Source organism: Neomonachus schauinslandi, chromosome 7 (genome assembly GCF_002201575.2).
Source record: "Neomonachus schauinslandi chromosome 7, ASM220157v2, whole genome shotgun sequence".
Taxonomy (NCBI): Eukaryota; Metazoa; Chordata; class Mammalia; order Carnivora; family Phocidae; genus Neomonachus; species Neomonachus schauinslandi.
Window position 1 is genome coordinate 20,279,879 of NC_058409.1, and position 23,473 is coordinate 20,303,351.

At 35.1% G+C, this 23,473-nt stretch overlaps 1 protein-coding gene across 2 annotated transcripts in view; it reads left to right on the forward strand.

Moving 5' to 3' along the window:
* SLC12A2 (solute carrier family 12 member 2) overlaps nucleotides 1–23,473 on the forward strand; it is a 100,980-nt gene that overhangs the window by 22,553 nt on the left and 54,954 nt on the right. For both annotated transcript variants that reach the window (XM_021702155.2, XM_044917091.1), the window contains exons 2-4: nucleotides 4,909–5,028; nucleotides 6,520–6,595; nucleotides 6,894–6,989. In XM_021702155.2, the coding sequence (XP_021557830.1) occupies nucleotides 4,909–5,028; nucleotides 6,520–6,595; nucleotides 6,894–6,989 (292 nt within the window). The remainder of the gene's footprint in view (nucleotides 1–4,908; nucleotides 5,029–6,519; nucleotides 6,596–6,893; nucleotides 6,990–23,473) is intronic.

Below are 23,473 nucleotides of genomic sequence, written 5' to 3' on the forward strand. Positions count from 1 at the left end.
AGAAGAGCAAGATGGCAGAGGAGTAGGAGACCTAAGTTTCGTCTGGTCCCAGAAATTCAGCTAGATCGTTATCAAACCATCTGAACACCTACAATCTCAACAGGAGATTGAAGAAGAGAATAGCAGCAATTCTATGAACAGAAAAGCAATCACTTTCTGGAAGATAATACATTATATGTTGCAGTAAAAAGTTAACTGTGGTTAAAGGAGAAAGAATGATGGAGTTGAGGTGGAAATTTGAATACACAGGGGAGAGAAGAGATTACCTATACTTCAAAAACTCTTTTTTTCTCTACTCTCTGCAAAGAAATAATGGCTGTGGAGACCAGAGTTCCTTTTCATTCTTGTATTTTCTTTCTTTCTTTCTTTTTTTTTTTTTTTTTTAGTTTTTTTTCTTTTTATCAAGACACACAGAGAGAGAGTGAGTGCGGGAGAGAGCATGGGGGGCGGGGAGGGGCAGATTCAGGGCTCCCCACTGAGCAGGGAGCCAGATGCAGGGCTCCATCCCAGGACCCTGGAATCATGACCTGCGCCGAAGGCAGACCGACTGAGCCACCCAGGTGCCTCCTCATTCTTGTGTTTTGTATATCCTCAGAAAAATGTTCAACTCCTCACGCTTTCTCTCTGTAAGTTTCTCTTTTCATTCTGTTTCCATAGCTTCACCCACTTGCTCTTTATCCCTGGCCCCTCTCCTAAGTTCCAGTCATGAATTTTTTAACAGCCTGATAGAACTCTTTAATTGTCTCATGACTCCTCAAATTCAGCATGTCTGACTGAATTAATCCTTTCCTTTTCAGGCTGCCATAATTTACTAGTATATCCCTTTCTTTCACTTAGAAATGGCCCCAGTTACTGAGGGCCTAACTCTGGATCTCCCATTGTTTCCTCCATCTCTTCCTCACTTCCCCATTCTGATCCTACCCCCATCCTCAGTACCTGCTTGGTAGACTCAGATCACTGTGCTGCTTTTGGAACGATTTCCCCCCCCAAATAAGTCTGAATTAATTTGGCTCATTTGGTCTACCTCATTTAATATGGTATTATCCATAAAATTCGTTCATGTTGTTATTTTTCACCTTTTATCCATTATGTGAAAAACAGGAGAAAACACAAACCGATCATTTCTTTGAAACTGTTAGGTAGGTTGAAGATATTATTTATGCAGCTTTGTATCAGCATAATTTTAGTTCATAATTGTAAATGTGAAATTTTCTGATTATAAGGTTTTTAAACAGTTTTTTGTATGTAAACGGAATACCACAGTTTCCTTATTTATCCTGAATTAATATATTTAAAGGAACACAGTATATGTATTCTACTTTGTTTTCCTGTTCCTGCAGGAAATTAATACAATTTTTTTTAAAAGATTTTATTTATTTATTTGAGAGAGAGAAAGAGAGAGAGCACATGAGAGGGGGGAGGGTCAGAGGGAGAAGCAGACCCCCTGCTGAGCAAGGAGCCCGATATGGGACTCGATCCCGGGACTCCAGGATCGTGACCTGAGCCGAAGGCAGTCGCTTAACCAACTGAGCCACCCAGGCGCCCGGAAATTAATACAATTTAACCCAATTTTGTTATATATAAATCTATTGGTTGAACTATAAGTTAGAAATACTTGATTATAATTTTTGAATTGTACTTCAGAGGTTAATAACATAGTTTTTTAAATAGAGCTGTTGAAACATGGACAGGAAGATAAACTTTCATTTTATGTGGACTCATGTCTGTTTTGAAATACTGCTTTCATACATGCTGGAAAATCTTCATCTGCATTTTTTTGAATACAGTTGTTTGTAGTATAGTGGAAACTTACATAATTATCTCTAGATCTTCAATTTTGTGGTGGAATTCTGATAAGCACCCACAGTAAAAATTTTAAGATGCCTGCATGCTTTTGCAGTGTTAAAAAAGATACCCACCTTGATACTTAACCTTAGACAAGATAGCCTATGATGTATATGCATCTTTAATAGAAATGGGAAGGAAGAGGTCTTTTTGTGCATATTATAGACATTATGTTTTCTTGTAATATTTAGAAGATTATATAATTTAAGCTTTTTTTTTTTAAAGATTTATTTGAGAGAGAGCAAGCATGAGCAGGAGAGGGGCAGAAGGAGAGAGAGAAGCAAACTCCCCACTGAGCAGGGAGCCCAATGCAGGGCTCCATCCCAGTACCCTGGAATCATGACCTGAGCCCAAGGCAGATGCTTAATCGACTGAGCCACCCAGGCACCCCAAGATTATATAATATTTTAAAGTCTCCACTTACAAATTAAATGCAGAACACTACATATCCTAGAGTGAAAATCAAGGAACTTCTCTCTACCTTGAAGTTAATTGAATTAACAGACAAAAATTTTTATTCTGGCTTTATTTTAATAATTGAACTAGAGTCATCATGCCTATAAAGAGTCTTTTTTTTTCACTTGGGATCATCATTGATGTTCTACCATTTAGAGCACCTCCAACAGTGGAAGGAAAGCCAAAGTGGGATGCTCTGTGCTTGAACCACACAGGCCCTTGGTCACATTATTTTCCCCTACATACACATATTTCTAACAATACGGTTACTGATTTCCATGTTTATACCAGGTGCTAAGTGAGGAAGAGGGATAACAATAGGCAGATAAATTGACTGAAATGAGGAGTCACACTCAGCAGTCTTCTACAAAAGAAGAAGAAAAAAATCACCAGAAGTAGTCATTTCAAAAATGAGACCCAGCAATTCCACTCCTAGGGCTATTTCTATGATAAATGAAAACTTAGGTCCACACAAAAACTTGTGCACCAATGTTTATAGGAGCATATTTCATTGTAGCCAGAATGTGGAATAGGTTCACATGTTTATCAGTTGATGCATAAACAAATGTGGTGTATCCATACAATGTGTTGTTATTTGGCAATAAAAAGGAGTGAAGTACTGAAACACGTTGTAACATGGATGAATCTTGAAAATGTTAGGCTAGGTGAAAGAGGCCACGTACAAAGTCCACATATTGTATGAGTCCATTCCATGTATATGACATGTCAGAATAGCAAATCCATGGAGACAGAAAGTTGATAAGTGATTGCCAGGAGCTGGGGAAATGGGAGTGACTCCTGATGGACTTGGAGTTTCTTTGTGAGATGGTGAAAATGTTCTAAAATTGGTCGTGGTGATAATTGTACAGCTTGATGAATATACTAAAAATCATTGACTTGTGTACCTTAATTGGGTGAGTTGTGTGATTATATGAATTATATCTCAATAAATCTGTTAAAGTATAGCAGGTTGGGATCATTGGGAGAAAGTATAGCAGATAATTTTTGTGAGTGGGAGTGGTTAGTTCTCTATACTATAAGCTTGGGTATTCCTCTTATAGTACAGAAATCATTGATACAGTAGAAGGTAATTGGGAAACTATGTGTTATAAAGGAAATTATAATAATTTGTGTCCCTTACTATCTGTTTTTAAAAATCCAACTATCAGGAGTGGTTAGCATTAACATTCATCTTTAAGCTCTTACTGATTTTAGAATGACTTGTTTTCCAAGTGTTTCATATAGTTGAAGTTGTTGCCATGTCTTTCGATGCAAACATGAGGATTAGTTGAAAATTTGATTGTTGTTTTCTTGTCATTAAAAAGCCTAGGTAAAATAATTTTCAAAAGATATGCTAAAAGAAATTATTGCATCTAACTTACAGCGTTTCTTTTATGGCTTAAAAATCTAAGATTTAGCAGTTGTTTAGTATATTTAGTATAAATGTGAAATCTAAGAGCTGATAACAGGTTGGTACATATAGCATTAATACATAAATAGAATTAAATACTTTTACTTGGCTAACAGGTACTGGTCAAGGGAAAAAGGGAAGTTTGGATTATGATACAGATTTTTTTCTCCAGTAACACAGAATTTGATATAGCTCATTTCTAATAAAAAAAAATTTACATTAGGAATTCACTGGAGGGTATGAACTACTGGAAATGGTCTTTAAAAGTATGGTATGAAATCTTGATGGTAGTTTTCAGGATTAAAAAATAACTGATTTACTTGGCTTTTCTCCGTTTAAAGAATGATTTTGGAAACACAGCTGTATTTTGTTCCCTGCTCTTGACATATGGATAAGGAAGAACTATGGGGATAGTGTCAGGGACATGATTCTAGATCTAAAACATTTTCTCTGCCCCAGCACCTCCCTTCACCCCTCATGACCTGTTTAACACACTGTTACTGGTTTGGAAATTTGTCATATATCTTGAGTGTATTGGGACTGAACAAGAGAACCAGGTGGGGAGAGAGAGAGAGAGGGAGAATGTAGAGAACAAAAAACTAAAAATACAGTGAGACATGGAGCGTTAAAACCAGTTCATGTCTGAATCTAAGAAAAATTATGAAGAGAAAAATGAAGAGCACATGCAGATATAAAGTGAGTAAAGGCAAGAGTTAGGAATGAATCTTGGGATCCATGGGAATCCTGCTGTAGTGGACTACAGAGGGAAAGCTGTGTTAATTGGTGATGGAGTTTTAAATTGTTAATGTTGAAATTTCATTTGTGGGAAGGATGCCAACCAGATATTATAAAGTTGTGGCTGAAGAGACAGGTCTGAACTGACTTTTAGCTAAGCCTATATGTATTTATTTGTTCTCCATATGCCACCAAAGTGTAGTTAAAATTTGAAATTATTAAAATGGGTTTGCTCTCCTGATAAGATTTAAATTTTTTCAACACCTCATAATTAAGGTTTTCTTCCACTTTATTACTTTACTTTTTTTTTTTTTTTTAAGGTAAAGTATACAGACATCCTTGATTCTTGGAAATCTGTATCCTCCTAAACATGATTAAATGTATTTAGAGATATTTGTCTTTATCAGGTGATTTTAAACTTTAAATAATTAAGCATAATTCACATTTCCTTTTCTAACCAGGAACCTTTTGAGGATGGATTTGCCAACGGGGAAGAAAGTACTCCAACCAGAGATGCTGTGGTCACATACACTGCGGAAAGTAAAGGAGTTGTGAAGTTTGGCTGGATCAAGGGTGTATTAGTATGTACCTATAGATTGAATTTTAGACTTACAGCATTTATGTTTATTATAAAATCTTCCTAATGTTCTCATCATTTCTTAAGAGAGCTCTTCTTTCTCTTTTTATGTGAGTGTTGTGGAAGACCAAATTAATAACTTATACCTCCTTTTCTTGTGGATATTAAATTCAGTAAAGGAAACAGGATATATGTATTAACAGAATCATATTATACTTGATTTCCTCTAAATTATATTTTATTACCTCTTGTAAATCTCACATATTGTCATTTTTCAGAAATTAAATATGAAACTATTAAATTGATGGGAGCATCATAATCAAGAAAGCTGAGCAGGCAGTAAGGCTGATCTATTTCTGCCTCCTTTCCTGCTACCCCATTATTTTTTGAAGAGAAATGTATGAAAGTTAACATGGAACAGAATGAAGGAGAAATCGTTTTCTTAAGTGTTGAGGTCACTTCACTAGATAGGTTTAGGTGATTAAGTTTCAGATGTACTTCTGTTTTTCTGTGTTGGAATAGGCACTAACTAACTGGAGGAGACTGGGAGACTAAATGATTTCCATTGGGACTTTGGGAGCACTTAATTAGACTCATGTTGACATTTAGGGGAGAAGTAGAGGGAAAATCGCAGTTCCAGTAGTAATTTCATTGCTTAATCAATAGGGTAAATGTGAAGCTCCAGATAGTATTGTTTGCCTATTCTTAGATTTTAGTATTTTAGACGACTGTGTTCTATGTATAAGCATAAAATGCAATAGAATAAATAAATTGGGGAAACTCATAGTTCAGAGGTTTTTTGTTGTTGTTTTTGTTTTATTTATTTATTTTTTTATGTTATGTTAGCCACCATACAGTGTATCATTTGTTCACAGTTTTAAAGGGTGTGTGAAAGGCACCTGGGTGGCTCAGTAGGTTGGGCGTCTGCCTTCGGCTCGGGTTGTGATCCTAGAGTGCCTGGCTGGCTCAGTCAAAGGAATATGCAACTCTTGATCTCGGGGTTGTGAGTCTGAGCCTCACATTGGGTATAGGGATTACTTAAATAAATAAATAAACTTTTTAAAAAAAAAAAGACGTGTGAACAATTAGCATTTTGTTTTGACATACTTTGTAATACTTAAATCTTCTGAAGAAATCATGAAATAAGGATATTATTAAAGAATAAGCAAAAATTAAACTTAGTTGCATTGATAAATAGGAATAGGAACTATTTTTTTAGGGTTGAAGTGGTAAAAGATTTCTTTTACCTTGTTTAGTACCTTTTGCTGTTTTGTTTTAGATCATTGTGGTGTTATATGACACTTAAATTAGCTCACATTTTAGCTCTCATTAAGTTCTTTTAAAAAAGTATTACAAAGAGAAGGATAAGAGATTTTAAATGTCTTTCTTTAGTTTTAAATGGATATTGCCCTCCTTTTGGCTAGTTTTGTGTTTACTAATGTATTAAGTTTGATCACTTGCCTTCATCTGGAACTTGTCCTCTTTTCTTTCCTAGGTACGTTGTATGTTAAACATCTGGGGTGTTATGCTCTTCATTAGATTGTCATGGATTGTGGGTCAAGCTGGAATAGGTAAGCAAAGTTATATACTGCTTGATTCATTTGAGAATGAAAAAGTGAACTAGCCTTGTGCTCGTCTAGGCTGTGAACCTCATGGCATTCAAACAATTGGAATTATTCTAAGCTATTTTCTCGTTTGTATCAGATTATTGTCTTAATGTCTTAAAAATTTTTTTCAAAATTTTGGTTAGATTTTTCTAAAATGGGATAAAAATAAGGTAATTGTTAAATATAATGTAAATTTTGTAGACTAACCAGTTCTAGATAAGGCAGGTTGAAATAAATATGTCTCTTTTCTTTTTCCCTAAAGGTCTATCGGTTGTTGTAATTATGATGGCCACTGTTGTGACAACTATCACAGGATTGTCTACTTCAGCAATAGCTACTAATGGATTTGTACGTGGAGGTAAATTCAGTCTTTTCACATCATTGTCACCAGATTACTGTTACTAAGTAAACTGAGGTCTAAATTTTTAAATTATTTTTATCTTAAAAACAACATAGGTCTGTATAGGTGAGAAACTTGCTACTAAGTACTTTCAAACTAGCATATTCGAATATAAAATTTAATTTTGGCCCATACATAAATATGTATGCTTGAGATTACTTAGGACGTTCATTGTATTTGGTAGCAAGAATGGAACTTCTGACCTGGTTTCTTCTCCATTGGGTTGTCCCTTACTTCCTTCCTGGTTTTAGCCCTTGGATCAATAGCATGCATCCTGTATTTGGTCAGTATTATACAGGTGTAACCTCATTCCTCCCTTTTAGGGAAACTTAGGGAGAGTTCTTTTCCCATGATCTGACAGCTTGTGTGAGTTACACCTGGGACTCTGAATCCATACTATCAACTCTAGCTCTCTTCTTTGGGTGCCCTGAGGCCTCTTTCATTGGAATCCACAAGATCTGCCTTGTGAGATTTTACCTTCCCAGGGAGAGCACCCAGGAGACCAGGAGAATCGCCTGGGGACCCCTGTGAACAAGAAGAAAAGAATTGCATCTTCCAAATCAAAACTCATCATTTAGCTGAAGTGAGGACATCCCTAGAGAAAGGAAAGAAAATGGACTTTTCCAGCTTCTATACAGTGGATATAGCAATCAACTGAGAAGAGAATCTACTTGTAACATCTGCCTCACCTGTTCTACAGACCCGTATTTGACATTATACATAGACAATTTCTGCCTTGTCTGCACCAGGTATTTAGAGAGAGAACTAGATTGAGCCTTTCATTTTTCTTCATTGTCTTCATATTACATACCAGAAGGTCAAGATCACTATGGCCTGCGGGAAGCTGGTAGCCATGTGTCCATGCTGAGCATGCGTGACTGTTGGCTGAAGTTGTACGTGTACATGAGTCTAGATTGAGCTATATTGGGGTGTAAGATGTGGATATGTCCAAAAGAGTTAATCAGACAACACTGAGAGATTCTTTTTGACTTCTTATGTACTATGCCCCATGCTTCATTTATTTCTGCTACTGTTGGGGAATGGTAGTGAAAGAAGAAATGGATGTGGTGGACCAGCAAATTATCAAAGTATTTCTCCTTCTCTTAGGCTTTCCAATCAAGGTTGTAAGCCTCAATGGGGCATGAAGGCACTGGCAGCATGAACCCCAGAGATTATTCTCCATGTGAACTCAAGCTTAGGGGAAGCATAGATTTTCCTGCATTGGGACTAAAAAGCCATTTCATCTTTCAATACTATCAGTAGTTTTCGTATGTATTCATAAATACATCTACCTCAGACTCTGACCACATACTTTGAAACTTTGCTAGAAGGCGTTCATTTTTCACTTGTCAGTTGGTGACTTTGGAAACCTGGCTGATCCTTTACAGAATACAAGCAAGTTGTATCATCATCAGTGAAAGTTTTTTGGAGATTTTTTTCAATGACTGTAAGCCCCTTCTGTCACCGCTTTATCTGCTTCATGGACTTGGACAGCCCTAATGGGATTTATTTTGGTTTCATGAAAAAACAGGATTTTCCCCATATGAGAAAGTAGATACAGGTCTAAATCTGGCAAGAATATATTGCACCCTGTAGTCCTGATTCTAAATTGAAAGTATTAGTGTGACTTACACATTTTATCCCAAAAGTGCATGTTGCTTAGTACCGTATGCAAAAATTACGTATAACAAATGACCAACCCAGTAGCAGTGAACCACCTCCTAGTGCCCACGTGGTATATTTTCAGTCAGAGGAACCAGAGGACCTTGGAGAAATGATTGGTTCCAGATCTGGGCAGGAAGCGTACTTTAAGAACCTAGACATTTTTTCACATTGGAAAGTAAAGAAGGTGTAACAGAGGCTACTAGTTTCAGGTCAGAAGGACCCAGGAGCCAATTTGAAGAGGCTGGTGCTGACTTGAGTTTGCTTAGTTTGAACAGCAGTACTACTACTACTAATAACTAATTTAAATGAAGACATAATGTATGATTAAATCCTTAAGTTCACAGACACCACAAAAAGATCTTATTTTTTACCTTTGAAGAATGCTAGGGAACTAACTTATTATGAAGATTGATAAATGTGAAGAATCTCATCAACATGAGATTCATCAAGTTTTCCTGAATGAAAGTTTCCTTACCTAAAGTCAGTGTAATCAAGAAATTGATGAGATTTGTTCTTTGATAATTGTTCTACGTAGCAAGAGAAGGAAAGAGAATTAAAATATTCCAACTTTGTAAGCTCTTTACTCAGTAAAAGTATCTGTGAAGTATTGTTTCCTGAGAAATTGAATCTGAATTATACCATGCCTGTAGATCCAGAAAGCATTTTATAGAATATACAGAGGAGAGAGGAACTTACTAAATGGCACTATCGCATGATAGCAGATTCCAAAGTAGGAATCTCTCTGGAACAAGGAATCTTTAAGTTGTCTCTACACCCAACATGAGGCTTAAACCCACAACCGTGGCATCCAGAGTTGCATGCTTCACTGACCAAGCTAGCCAGGCACCCCAGGAATCTTCCTTGTTTGACATAATTTTCCAAGGAGAAAGAAAGTGTGGGAGTTACGGTTTAAAGCAAACTGTAAGAGACTCATTTTATAGGTGTGAGTTTGTTTGCCATTTCTAACAGTAAACTGCTTCGTCTTTAAGGGGGGGGGGGGGGGCAAGAGTGCCAGGTTTGGATCTCCTCTAGCCCAATCACTGAGGACTTGATTTTTACTTCTCTTAAAATGGCTACACAGGGAAGAGAGGAATAGAGCTATAAATACCCACAAGTCAGGGTGCCAAAGGCTTAGATGGGAGAAATAGGGGATACCATGGAAACAGTGATGTCTGGAGATCCATCTCAATTTTCTGTGACGGGAGGTTGATTATTAAGGGAATTAATAAGGAAATATTTTACCTAAAGGTTGTGGTTGCTCTGTATAGTAATTTCAATTTGGAGAGCTCCTTTTGAACTTGCCTAGTTACCTTGTTAATATAAGGAATTATTTTGAGGTAGAGTCCAACAGTTTATGTTGATTCTTAACTCAATCATAACATGTATATTTTATTCTCAGTTTATAGGGTATGTTTCTCTTTGACAGTATGTGAGATACATACTTTTCCTAGCGCTATGTGCTTTTTGCCATTAGAGAAATTTAATTTTACCAAGTTACCTTAACATTGGCTTTAACAGTACATTTTAGAGATTAAACAGCAATCTAGAAAAGTGTAGTTTTTTTTAATATTAAGTAACTGCCAATTTGTAAACAAATATAATAATGTTCAATTATGAAGTCCAGGATAAAAATAATATGACAACATTCAAGGTTTCTTTAAAAAAAAAAAAAAAAAACTAGTCAAAACTTAGAAAATAAAAGCGTAGTTTCAGGCTTCATTAGTTTTTAGTTAGGAGTTTTGGGTACTGAAACTACTAGGAGGTTACAGAATCATGTCCTCCGTTCTCTGCCTGCACAGAATAAGATAGCAGTGCCAAGTAAGTTTGGCAGGTACTCCTCACCTTCATCTCTGCCATAGTGCCTGGCCTAACAGACAAATACAGTCTACAGATGATTGTGGCCTGCTGGGAGCCCAGAGCTCTTTACCATTGTGCAAATCCTTACCGGTGTTTCTGAAAGCTGGGTTTTACTGAATTTACTTGGGCTACGTGCAGTAGGTTCTCCAAGAGGGTGCTGGCCAGCAGTCACTTTCATTTAGATCTGCATTTTCTAGGTGTCTCAGACCGGAGTTCTTCCATCCTCAAATAATTAATCTGTGAATATGGTCTCATTTGTGAAATAGTAAATACTAGTTTTTAAATCGTGTTGTATTACATGTGCTGAGCCTTAAGTTGAAAGCAGAGTTCAGGATGCTTTCAAATAAAAGGCCAGGTTACATCAAATTCAGACAGGTAGTTCTGAAAACGTAAAATTAATATAAACCTGTCTATTTCATGACTAAGATGAAATTTTATATTACTTGTACATCAGTCATTCAACAGATAATTGTTGAGCTCTTTGTGACAGGCACTGGGTTTGTAACAATGAAAGTCAGAGAATATCCTATTTTCTTGGAGCTGTAATCAGATAATAGTGGCAATTATTTTTTGAAACCTAACTTAGGCTAGGCATGATACATGAAAAGTAACTGCTAGGCATGCTAATGTAGTCTTGACATACATTATCCATCGGATTTAATGCAACATTGTTGTTAGTCACATGTATACTTTGTATGGATGAAGAGGGTAGAAATGAAACAATTATACTCATTTTTTCAACAAATTTAAATTTCATCCAGATTTTACTGGCGAATCTTTTTTAAGTGTCTGCATTATGTCAGAATTGTCTTTTTATACTCCGCTATCTTTTTCATTTCTCTGAAATAATTGAAGACCTCTTCATTCTCTATATAGGTAAAATTAAACATTGGAAGTAATAGTAAAATTTTTTGCATGGATTGTAAGTGACAGAAAGTGCTTTCTATATTGGTAAAATCAGATTAACATCAATTGTCAAATTTTTTGTTTAGTCCATTATATAACTATTCATTCCTGTCATCACCAAGCAAGGAGTTGTAACTTAGAATTAAGCTCCATAGTTCTTTCCTTTTATTGGTAATTTCTTTCAAATTACAGCTTTCCAGGTCAGTGAAATGTTTGAAGAAGCTATAACGAGCAGTTCTCTAACAGTTGTATTTTGAGATTTTATTAGACTTAAGCTTAACATTGTGTTTTCAGTTTAGTAAAACACTATTTATAAACCACAAATAGTATGAATGTGAATCTGGCAAATAGTTGTAAATAATTTTTGACTTGGGTTTTCTCTTTGACTCATTTGGTGGCATTTCAATTTTGCCAGTCTTTAATGATTAAAAATACTTCAACTTGGTTCTGAAGTTGTCTGCTCCATAATTAGGGCAGTATGTCCTGACTCTTCAAGTATAACTTATTCAAGTGATCAGTCACAATGATAATATAGCCCCCAGTCCTAGTCTGAAGATTTCATGTTGGTTAGCACATTTTTCTCTACTTAATAATGGTAACAGAGCAGAGGAAATTTGTGCAGTGTTAAGATGCAAACGGACTATTGTATATTGGTAGACCAGGGTATTAGAATGTATTTCCTAGAACGATAACCAAAATGGATATTGGAACCATTTGGATCCCTTAGAACTCTGTTGTATTCTCAAAATGGTTCCTTGGAATTTTACAAAAGATGGCTTTGGATATTAGTGAGTGTACAGAAGTAGGTGGTTTAGTGCTGTGAGAATTCTGGTGTATTTTTAAATCATAATAGACGAGCTCTGAGCAACAATTGTTAAATAGTTTATCATTAATAATTTTACGTTTTTGTTATTTTCACCTTTTGATTTGTTTTTTCCTCTACACCAACAAAACCTTTTTTTTTTTTTTTTTAAGATTTTATTTATTTGACAGACACAGTGAGAGAGGGAACACAAGTGGGGGAGAGGGAGAAGCAGGCTTCCCACTGAGCAGGGAGCCCGATGCGGGGCTCGATCCCAGGACCTTGGGATCATGACCTGAGCTGAAGGCAGACGCTTAACGACTAAGCCACCCAGGTGCCCCACAAAACCTTTATTTTACACAATTTCCACAGATACTGTAAAATACATAGATGATTCATGTATATTGATCATTTCTCCACGGGAATAAAGGATGTCTGTCGCAAACTTTTCATTTTCCCCTGTTTTGTGCGTAACAACTTTTTGAAGCTTTTTATTAGTTAGAAATTTTGAATTTTTTTTTTTTTTTTAGTGTAGTTGACCCACAATGTTACCATTAGTTTCAGATCTACAACTTAGTGATTTGTCAAGTTGATACATTATGCTATGTTCACAAGTGTAGCTACCGTCTGTCCCGTTACATCCCTATTACAATATCATTGACTGTATTCCTTATGCTGGGCCTTTTAGTCCTGTGATTTATTCTTTCCATAACTGGAAGCCTCTATCTCCTTCTCCCCTTCACCCACTTTGCCCACCTTCCTACTCTCCTCCGTTTTGGCAACCATCAGCTTGTTCTCTGTATTTATAGGTCTGATTCTGCTTTTTGTTTGTTTATTCACCTGGGGGTTTAGAGGTTTTTTGTGTTTTGTTTGTTTTTTTTTTTCAGATTCCACTTACGAGTTTTTTTGTCTTTCTCCTTGTGACTTATTTCACTTAGTATAATGCTGCCTAGGTCCATCCATGTTGTCTCAGATGACACAATCTCATTCTTTTTTATGGCTGTGTAATATTCTATCACACACACACACACACACACACACACACCCCTTCCTTATCCATTTGTCTACTGATGGACACTTAAGTTCCTTCCATATCAATTCAATGTAATGCCTACCAAAATTCCAAGGGCATTTTTCACAGAAATAGGAAAAATAATCATGGAACCATAAAAGACCCCAAATTATCAAACAGTCTTGAGAAGGAACAAAGCTGGAGGCATCACACTTCCTGATTTTAAACTATTTTAAAGCTGTAGTAATCAAAATGGTATGGTAATGGCATAAAAAGATGCATAGACATGTGGAATAGAATCGAGAGCCCAGAAATAAACTTACACGTGTATACTCATCTAATATTTGACAAGGGAGCTAAGAATACTCAATGTGAAAGGGATAGTCTCTTAAATGGTGTTGGGAAAACTGGATATTCACATGCAAAAGAAATTGGACCTCTATCTTATACCACTCATAAAAATTAATTCAAAATAGAGTAAGTGCTTAAATCTAAGACCTAGAATCATGAAATTCCTAGAACAAAGCATAGGGAAAAAGCCCTTTGACACTGGTCTTGCTAGTGAATTTTTTGGATATGACACCAAAAGCACGAGAACAAAAGCAAAAATCAACAAATGGGACTATATCAAACTATAGTCTTCTGCACTGTACAAGAAACAACAGAATGAAAAGACAACCTATAGAATGAGAGAAAATATTTGCAAATCACATATCTGATAAGGGGTTCATATCCAAAATAGAGAAGGAACCTCTATAACTTGACAGCAACAAACCAAATAATCTGATTTTAAAGACAGAGGACCTGGATGGACATTTTTCCAGAGAAGACAAGTTCATGAAAAGGTGCTCAACATCACTAATCATCATGGAAATGCAAATCAAAATCACAATGAGTTATCATCTCGTACCTGTTAGAATGGTTATTATCAAAAATGTAAGAGATGATAAATGGTGGTGAGGATGTGGAGAAAAGAGAACCCTTGTGCACTTTTCGGAATGAAAATTGGTTAAGCCACTGTGGAAAACAGTATGGAGGTTCCTCAAAAAATAGAACTACCATATGATCGTACAGTCCCACTTCCTTGGTATTTATTTAGAGGAAATGAAATTACTGTTTGTTATAGATGTCTGCACCCCCGTGTTCACTGCAGCATTACTCAGAGTGGCTAAGACATGGAAACAACCTAAGTGTTTTATTGATAGGTGAATAAATAAAATGACATAGACAAACACACACACACACACACACACACACACAATGGAATATTATCTAGCCATATAAAAGGAGATGTTGCCATTTGCAACAACATAGATGAACCTTGAGGGCATTATGCTAAGTGAAATAAGTTAGAGAAAGGCAGATACTATATAATCTCACTTGTATGTGGAATCTCAAAAAGCCAAGCTCCTAGAAACAGAGTGCAGAGAAGTGGTTATGAGGGGTTGATGGGTAAGGGAAATGATGAGATGTTGGTCAGACTTCCAGTTATAAGAAGAAATTGTGGGGATCTAACATACAGCATGCAGACTATAATTAGTATTATATACTTGAAACTTCCTGGTAATCTTAAATGTTCTTACCATAAAACAACAACAAAAATGGAAATTCTCTGTGGTGAAGGATATATTAACCTTATTTTGGTAAACATTTTACAACATGTATGTGTGTCAAAACCTCACAGTATCTTATACAATATCATATGTCAGTTATATCTCAGTAAAGCTGGAAAAAAATGAATTGACTCTGCATGTGTAGGTCTATTTCTGGACTCCCTAGTGGTACATTATCTGAAGATCTGTCCTTAATCTAATACCATACTATCTTGTTACTGTGGCTTTATAGGAATTCTTGAAGTTGGGTAGTATGGCTCCTTTAACTTTGTTCTTTTTCAAAATTGTCTCGGCTATTCTAGGTCTCTTGGCTTTCCATATAAATTTTAGAATCACCTTGTCAATTTCTGCAAACTGTCTTGCTGGAATTTAGATTGAACTGTGTTGAATATAGAGATCAGCTTGGGGAGAATTAACGTCTTAACTATTAGGGCTTCCATTTCATAAATATCGTTTATCTCTCTTTAGTTCTTCAGTTGTCAGTACACAGATCTTGCAGATATTTTTTAGATTTATACTTAAAGTATTAACTGGTTTTTGGTGCTATTGTAAGGTTACTATTTAAAATTCTAGTTTCTTACTGTTTGTTGCTGTTAAATGGAAATATGATGGATTTCTGGATATTTACCTTATAACATTTTCATATTAGGGATGTCCAGAGAAACAGAATCAATAAGATGTGTATGTATATATAAGGAAAGATTTATTTGAAGGAGTTGATTTACATGATAATGGAATGGAGGCTGGGAAGTCCAAAATCTGCAGGGCAGGTCAGCAGTCTGGAGACCCAGAGGACAGGTGATGCTGCAGTTCAAATCTAAAGGCCGTCTGCTGCAGAACTATCTACCTCTTACCTCTTGCTAGGGAGAGGTTTGTTTTTTTTTCTGTTCAGGACTTGAGCTGATTGGATGAGGCCCACCCACATTACAGTGGGCAATCTGCTTTACTCTTAGTCCATCAGTTCAATGTAAATCTCATCTGAAAACACCCTCACGGAAACCACGGATCTGAGCACCAGGTCCAAGCAAGTGGACACATAAAATTATCCCCTCACTGTGTCACCTTGCTAACCTAACTTTTATTTTTTATTTTATTTGTTTTTAAAGATTTTATTTATTTATTTGAGAGAAAGAGAGAATGAGCAGAAGGGAGAGGCAGAGGGAGAAGCAGGCTCCCCGCTAAGCAGGGAGCCTGACGTGGGGCTCCAGCTCAGCACCCCAGGATCAAGACCTGAGCTGAAGGCCGACGCTTAACCGACTGAGCCACACAGGTGCCCCAAATTAACTTTTATTTTAACTGGAGTCCATTACCCTTCAAATTTTATCTTATTTTACATGTGTTTTTCTACCTCATAGTTGTATTTGTTTGTATTTTAAATTGAATTACTTTCAAACTACTCTTTGGAGGAAGTTCATTTTGGTAGAAAACGTGTCAAAATTTGATTTTGTTCAGACTTTTTTTTTTTTTTTACCCATACCTGAGGCACTGAGGATGCACTGGATCACATATTGACTGTGATTTTTCAACATCATATTGGACAGTAAGATTTCTTGTGCAGTTTTTATCAAGGATGAGCAAGAGTTACAATAAAAGAAGGTGACATAGTTAAATTAACTTTGACTTGGACACATTTGTTGAAGTGTTTCTAAAGATTAAAAAATTTTTCACATTAATATGCAGCATTTAGTCCATGTTAGCAGATAAAAAGAACAAGTCTAAATAGAACCACGTGTAGTTTTTTTTTTCCTTAGAGTTTTATTGAGAGGTAATAAAAATATGGCACTGAATAAGTTTAAGGTATTACAGCATAATGACTGGACTTACATATATTGTGAATAAGTTGCCACAATAAGTTTAGTTAACATCCATCATCTCATATAGATATAAGGAAAAAAGAAGAAAAACATGTTATTTCCCTTGTGATGAGAACCTTTAAGAGCCCTGTGTGGTTTAAGAAATGTCTCTTTTGTGGCATAATTGGTAGTCAGACATCCAGAGTGCGTGTTCAAAAGATAGTAAGTACTCCTTCCTTCCTGCCTAGTTGCGTGGGGGTTTTTGTCTTTGTGTATTTTATTTTGAAGGTGCCATTTGAGTTCAGTTCATTTGTTCTGAATGTTCATAATAGCTGTATCTGATAATCCCGTTTTCTACAAAGATTGATTAGTAAATGTACTCCTAATCAAAAATTGCTCCTGACCATGCACATTCACAATGGTTAACTATGGGTTTTTCATTTTTATGGTTCTTATCAGAAAAAACTAAGGTAATCATTGATTAATGCTTTATAACAAAAATTGGCAAAACAGAGCTCACTGGAAAGAGGTTTCAAATCCACTGATTCCTGTTTAAAAAAAGAAACAGGATAAAGTCGATTTTTTTTTTATATATATAAAATGTTGTCTACTTTGCAGAAACCTTTGTTACCTTTATACACCATTCATGAAATTCTATGTTTTAGGTAACAGCCAAGGAAAAAGATTTTTAGTATTTTGCCCGAATTTAAAATAGAATTGTAATAAGGCCTTATTTTTTCCAAGGAGTTTTATTTTTTAATTTTTTTTTCCCAAGGAGTTTTAAATTAATTCTTAGAACAGTAAGAGATAGAGGAAGCAGTCATTTTAGTGTTGATTTTACTTGAGGACTAATCAACACATCACTTTAGTCTTTTCATGGCTTTATCCATCACCTGTTGCTTAAAGTCACTACATATCTGAATCTCTGTGTCTCATGTAAAATGGGGAGTTTGGCCTGATGACCAGTGAATAGCCTTATAGTACTAGGATTCTGTGAGGTTACATCTAAGAACCACAGACGTGAATGGAGAGAGGGAGGGTGCTAGGTGGCGATGAAGAATCTAGGTGACAACTCTCTTCATTTTGCAGATGTTTGATACTAATCCTGAACTTGGGTTGGGTTCTTTGTTTTTACAAAAAACCCATGTAGATGGATTTATGGATTTAATTGCGTGTTTTGTTTTTTTTTTAAGATTTATTTATTTGAGAGAGAGGGAGAGAGTATGCGTGCAGAGGGTAGGGGCAGAAGGAGAGAGAATCTTGAGCAGACACTCGGCTGAGCATGGAGTTTGGCCTGATGACCAGTGAGATCATGACCTCAGCCAAAATCAAAAGTCGGATGCTTAATCTACTGAGCCATGTAGGTGCCCTGATTTAATTGCCTTTTAAGAAAAGCTTCAAAAAAAAGAAAAAGAAAAACTGATTTAACACATGGTCTAGCTTAGAAATAACTTTTGTCTCCTTTCGTTATAAGCAGTGAGTTGATGAACTTGCTTGAGACCTATTTAATCTTCTCTTGAAGTCTAGCACATGAATTTTTTTGCTATATCATTTTGTACAGTTTTTAAGTTTTAAAATGCTAGTTGACAATAGATTTATAGTTCATTAGATCAATATTATTAAAGTAAAATTCACATGTAGTGAAATGCACATATTTTAAGTTTACAGTTCTATGAGTTTTGATAAGTATATAAACCTAGCTCAAACAAAATACATACTATTTTCATCATACTGGAAAGTTCCTTTATAATCATTCCCTCACCTCTAGCCCAGGATGGAATTATGTTTTATAGAAGGTATTCTTTTTGTGTCTCACCACAATATAGTGTTTTGGGGATTCATCCATGTTTTTCTGTATGTTAGTAGTTTGTTGTAGATTAGCATTACTATATATTACTCTATTTTATGACTGTATTCTTGTAGTAACAATAAATTATTTAGTACCTATTGCAGGACATTGGGATTATTTTTAGTGTGAGGCTATTAGGAATAAGCTGACAGGAACATTCTTATACAAGTCTTTGTGGTTATATGTTTTTACTCATGTTGGGAGATAACCTATGAGTCGATTTGTTGATTTGTGAGGTACTTGTATGTCTCATTTATAAGAAATTGCCAAATGGTTTTCCATAGTGGTTGTTCCATTTTATACTACCATCAGCAATATATGAGACTTCCAGTTTTTCTACGTTGTTACCAACACTTGTTATGTATTTTTAATTATAGCTATTCTTGTGGATGATTAATTATGGTAAGCATCTTTACATGTGCTTATGACCACTTGTAGATCTTCTTTTGTAATGTATTTAAATCTTCTGCCGATTTTTAAATTGTATTATCTTTTATTTGTAGGAGGGTTTTTTTTTTAGTATATTCTGAATACAATTGATTTGTCTAACGTATGTATTTTTTCCCCAGTTTTTGACTTGCCTCATCATTTTTATAATTTTCTTAATCTTATCTTTCAGAGTGCAGAAGTTTACCATTTTGATGATATCCAGATTCTTGGGTATTCTTTTATGGCTAGGGCTTTTCTTGTACTAACCTGAAATCTCTTGCTTATCTCAAGGGTTATGAAGATATTCTTTTTTGTTTTGTCTAGAATCTTTATAGTTTTAGCTTAGGTTTTTGACTGTCAATAGTTTCAAATTAATTTTTGTGTATTAGTGAGACAGAGATTGTGGTTCTCTCCCCTCCCTACCTCCCTGCACAGATATCCACTTTGTCTAGCACCATTTTTTAAAATGGCTATCGTTTCTCTTTTGAATTAACTTTGGTGCCATTGTTGAAAAATCAATTGTCTGTGTATTGTCTGGACTGTATGCTGTTCCATTGATAAGTTTGTTTCTCCCACTTAAGGGAGAATTATGGGAGTAATTATGCCAATTACTATTGATTGCTTACCTTTGTAATTTCTAAGTCTTCCAACTTTGTTCTTTTTCAAGATTGTTTTGTCTCTTCTAGGTCCTTTGCATTTCTACCTAAATTTTTGAATTAGGTGTACCAATTTCTGCTTAAAAACAAACAAAAAAGACCCATAAAATCTTAATGGGGTTTGGTATTTCAGTCTTAAAAATCTTTTTGGGAAGAATGGTTACCATTTATTTAGATCTTTTGTTTCTTACAGTAGTGTTTTACATTTTTCAGTATAGATGTTTTGCCTATATTTTATTAAATTTACCCTTAAGTTTTTCATGTTCTTTGGTTATAAATGGTATTTGTAAATTTTATTTTCCGTGTTTTTGTTTCTTACATAGAGAAATAAAATAGACTTTTGTATTTTGACACCATTACTCTGTGATCTTGATAAACATAAACAGACATGTCATCTGTGAATAGACGTGGCTTATACTTTTTCTTGCCCATTTTTAGGATTTTTTTCTTTCTTTTTCATTTGTTGAATTAGGATTTCCAGTACAGTGGTGAATAGAAGTGATGAGAATAGATATCCTTGCCTTGTTCTCATTCTTAGGTAGAATAAGTTCAATATATCACAACTAAGAAGATGTTATCTGTGGGGTTTTTGAAGATGTCGTTTGTCAGATTGAGGAAGTTATCATTCTAAATTGCAGAGAATATTTATCATGAATGGATATTCAATTTTGCCATGTTTTTCCCACATCTTCTGAAATGGTTATATGGTTTTCCTCCCTTATTCTGTTACTTTCACAAATTATATGTTTTTTTGAATCTTAATCTAGCATTTGTGGGATAAACCCCACTTGCTCAGAGATATTATGCTTTCTGCAACATTTTATTTGCTAACATTTTGTTAAGAATTTTTGAGTCTATGATCATGAGGAATATTCATCTGAAATCTTTCTTTCTTTTTAATAACCTTTGTCAGATTTTGGTATCAGGATTATGCTCATCTTAAAAGGGATGTTGGCCAGCATTTCCTCTTCCTTTGTTTTCTGAAAGAATCTGTGTAAAATTGATCTTTTCTCCTCTTCTTCAGTGAAGGTATCTAGGCCTGTAGTTTTTTTGAATGTGTGTTTGTGTGTTTGTGGAAGTTTTTATTACAAGTTTAATTTCTTAGTTAGCTATAAGATTATATCAGTTTCCTTTTCTTACCACAGTTTGGGCATCCATTTCATCTGAGTTGCATATTCATTGCAATAAATTTATTATATTACCTTTTAACTTCTTAATGACTGGGATTTATCATTATATATCCCTTTTTTCATTAGTGAATTGGTTTATTTATGTTTTTTATTCTTATCTTGTTCATTGTCTACCAGTTCTATTCATGTTTTTGAGAACAACTTTTGGCTTTGTTGATTTTCCTTTATTGTTTTCTGTATCAGTGGTTTCTGTTCTTTATTACTTTGTTTCTCTTTTAGGTTTTATTTACTCTTTTTTTCTAGCTTCTTATTAGATCATTGATTTTATGTCCTTTTAATACAAACATTTGAATGAGTTCCTCTAGAATTTCTGCTTTAGGTATATCCCACTAACTTTGACATGTTGTATTTTCATTATCATTCATTAAAAATACTTTTTAACTTCCCTGTGGCTTATTCCTTAACCAGTGGGTTACTTTCTTTTTTCCTTTTTCTTTTTTTTTTTTAAGATTTTATTTATTTATTTGAGAGAGAGAGAATGAGAGAGCACATGAGAGGGGGGAGGGTCAGAGGGAGAAGCAGGCTCCCCGCAGAGCAGGGAGCCCGATGCGGGACTCGATCCTGGGACTCCAGGATCACGACCTGAGCTGAAGGCAGTCGCTTAACCAACTGAGCCACCCAGGCGCCCACCAGTGGGTTACTTTACAGTATGTTGCATAATTTACAGATATTAGGGATCTTCCATACATTTAATTTAATTATTTCATGGTCAGTAATATTCACTGTATCATTTCAGATCTTTGAAAGTTACTGACACTTATTTTATGGCCAATAATCCATTTTTAATCTTAGGCTCTTGATTAACCTAGTCAGGGTTTTGGTTATTGATGTGAAATTTAGCAAGAGCTATAGGGACATATATCCCCAAATCAATATGTAATAAAAATGGAACCCAGTGTATGTAGTATCATTACTCAGTACTTTGGTATCTGACTCATTTCTGTCCTCTACACTCAGAAGTTGGGGTAGTTTATGGCCATATTACGAAACCCCATGAAGAATTTTTTTTCAACATTAACATCTGTGTTTGTTTGACAAATAGATTTTTTTTTAAAGAAAGTAGTTACTGTTGTCTATTGATGCCTTTCAATCACTCATAATTCTTCATCCTCCTGGTTGCCATTTTCAATAATAACAAAAAGACTGATTTTTGTCATGCATATTGTATGATAAGGACTTGAGCCAGACCTGAGTTTAAGCCCAGTTCTTCCCTGGCTGCTTGTATGACCTTGGTCAACTTACTTAACCTCTCTAAGCCTTCATTTTCTCATATGTAAGATGGGAATGATAATAGTATTTAGCTAGAATTAAGTAAAATGTAATTTTTAACAAAATAGAAACTTTATATTCAAGATAAATACCTACTTTATGCTTATTAGTAAAAGTACCAGACCAGTCTCTCCACATGGTAGGTCTTTAATACTATCTTTTGATTTTGATGAAAACCAAAAAAAAAAAAAAAAGGAAAACTGCTTTTAAAACTGGTTGTCTCTAGGAAGCAGAAATAGAAGTGAAAGAAACAGGGCAGAGAATGCTTTTCATCAGAAGTAAAAATGTAGCGAGATTAGCAGATACTCTTATTCTTTATTATCCATGCCCTCTTTATTTTCTTGGGAAAAAATACAAGTCTTTTAAAAATTAACAAAACTAGGTGTGAGGCTTTAAGGTTTAGATATTTTAAATTGTAGAAGATTTAAAAATAGTTCAGAAATGTCAGAATTTGCCTACATATATTCATCATTCCCAAGGTGAATTTCCCCTTCCCATTATGTTTTGCCATATAAAATGTACCTTAAGATACATATTTTTTCTTCTTAGTAATAAAAAGACTTGAAATCAAAACTATAAAGTATATCATGAATGAATTCTTTGTTTTTATAGGTTCTATTGGTGATGTATCTCATTCTCAAATTTTTTGTTTTTTTTGTTTTTTTAAGATTTTATTTATTTGAGAGAGCAAACAAGCAAGCACAAGTGGGGGAGAGGAGCAGGGGAGAGGGTGAAGCAGACTCCCTGTTGAGCAGGGAGCCTAACTTGGCTGGATCCCAGGACCCTGAGATCATGACCTGAGCCAAAGTCAGATGCTTAATCCACTGAGCCACACAGGCTCCCCTCATTCTCAAGTTTATATTGTCCGTTGTTGAAACACATGAGTCATTGAAAGATTTCTTTATTTTTTTTTTAAGATTTTATTTATTTATTTATTTGAGAGAGAGAGAGAAAGAGCAGGAGAGTGCAGGGGCAGAGGGGGAGGGTCAGAGGAGAAGCAGAGAAGCAGACTCCCCACTGAGCGGAGAGCCAGATGCCAGGCTAGATCCCAGATTTCACTTAACCTTTCAGGCTAGATCCCAGATTTCACTTAACCTCATCTGTGAGGTCAGGATAAATAATTCATTGTTGGTATTGGAATTAAATAAAATAGTTTAAATCAATTTTGTGAACATATACATTAAATGTAGTCTTGATAATTACAGTATTCCATGGATTTTCCTTGTGATTAGTTATAATGGAGTTAATGTCTTAGGCTAAGATCTTTATTTGATATAAAAAAAAATTTGTCCTTATATAAGTCCATTAGAATTTTTTAGTGTTCAGAAATATTTCTGGGAAATTCCTAAGCAATTTTATCTGATTAAAAACCATAAGACCAATCGTTACAAATGATCAGGT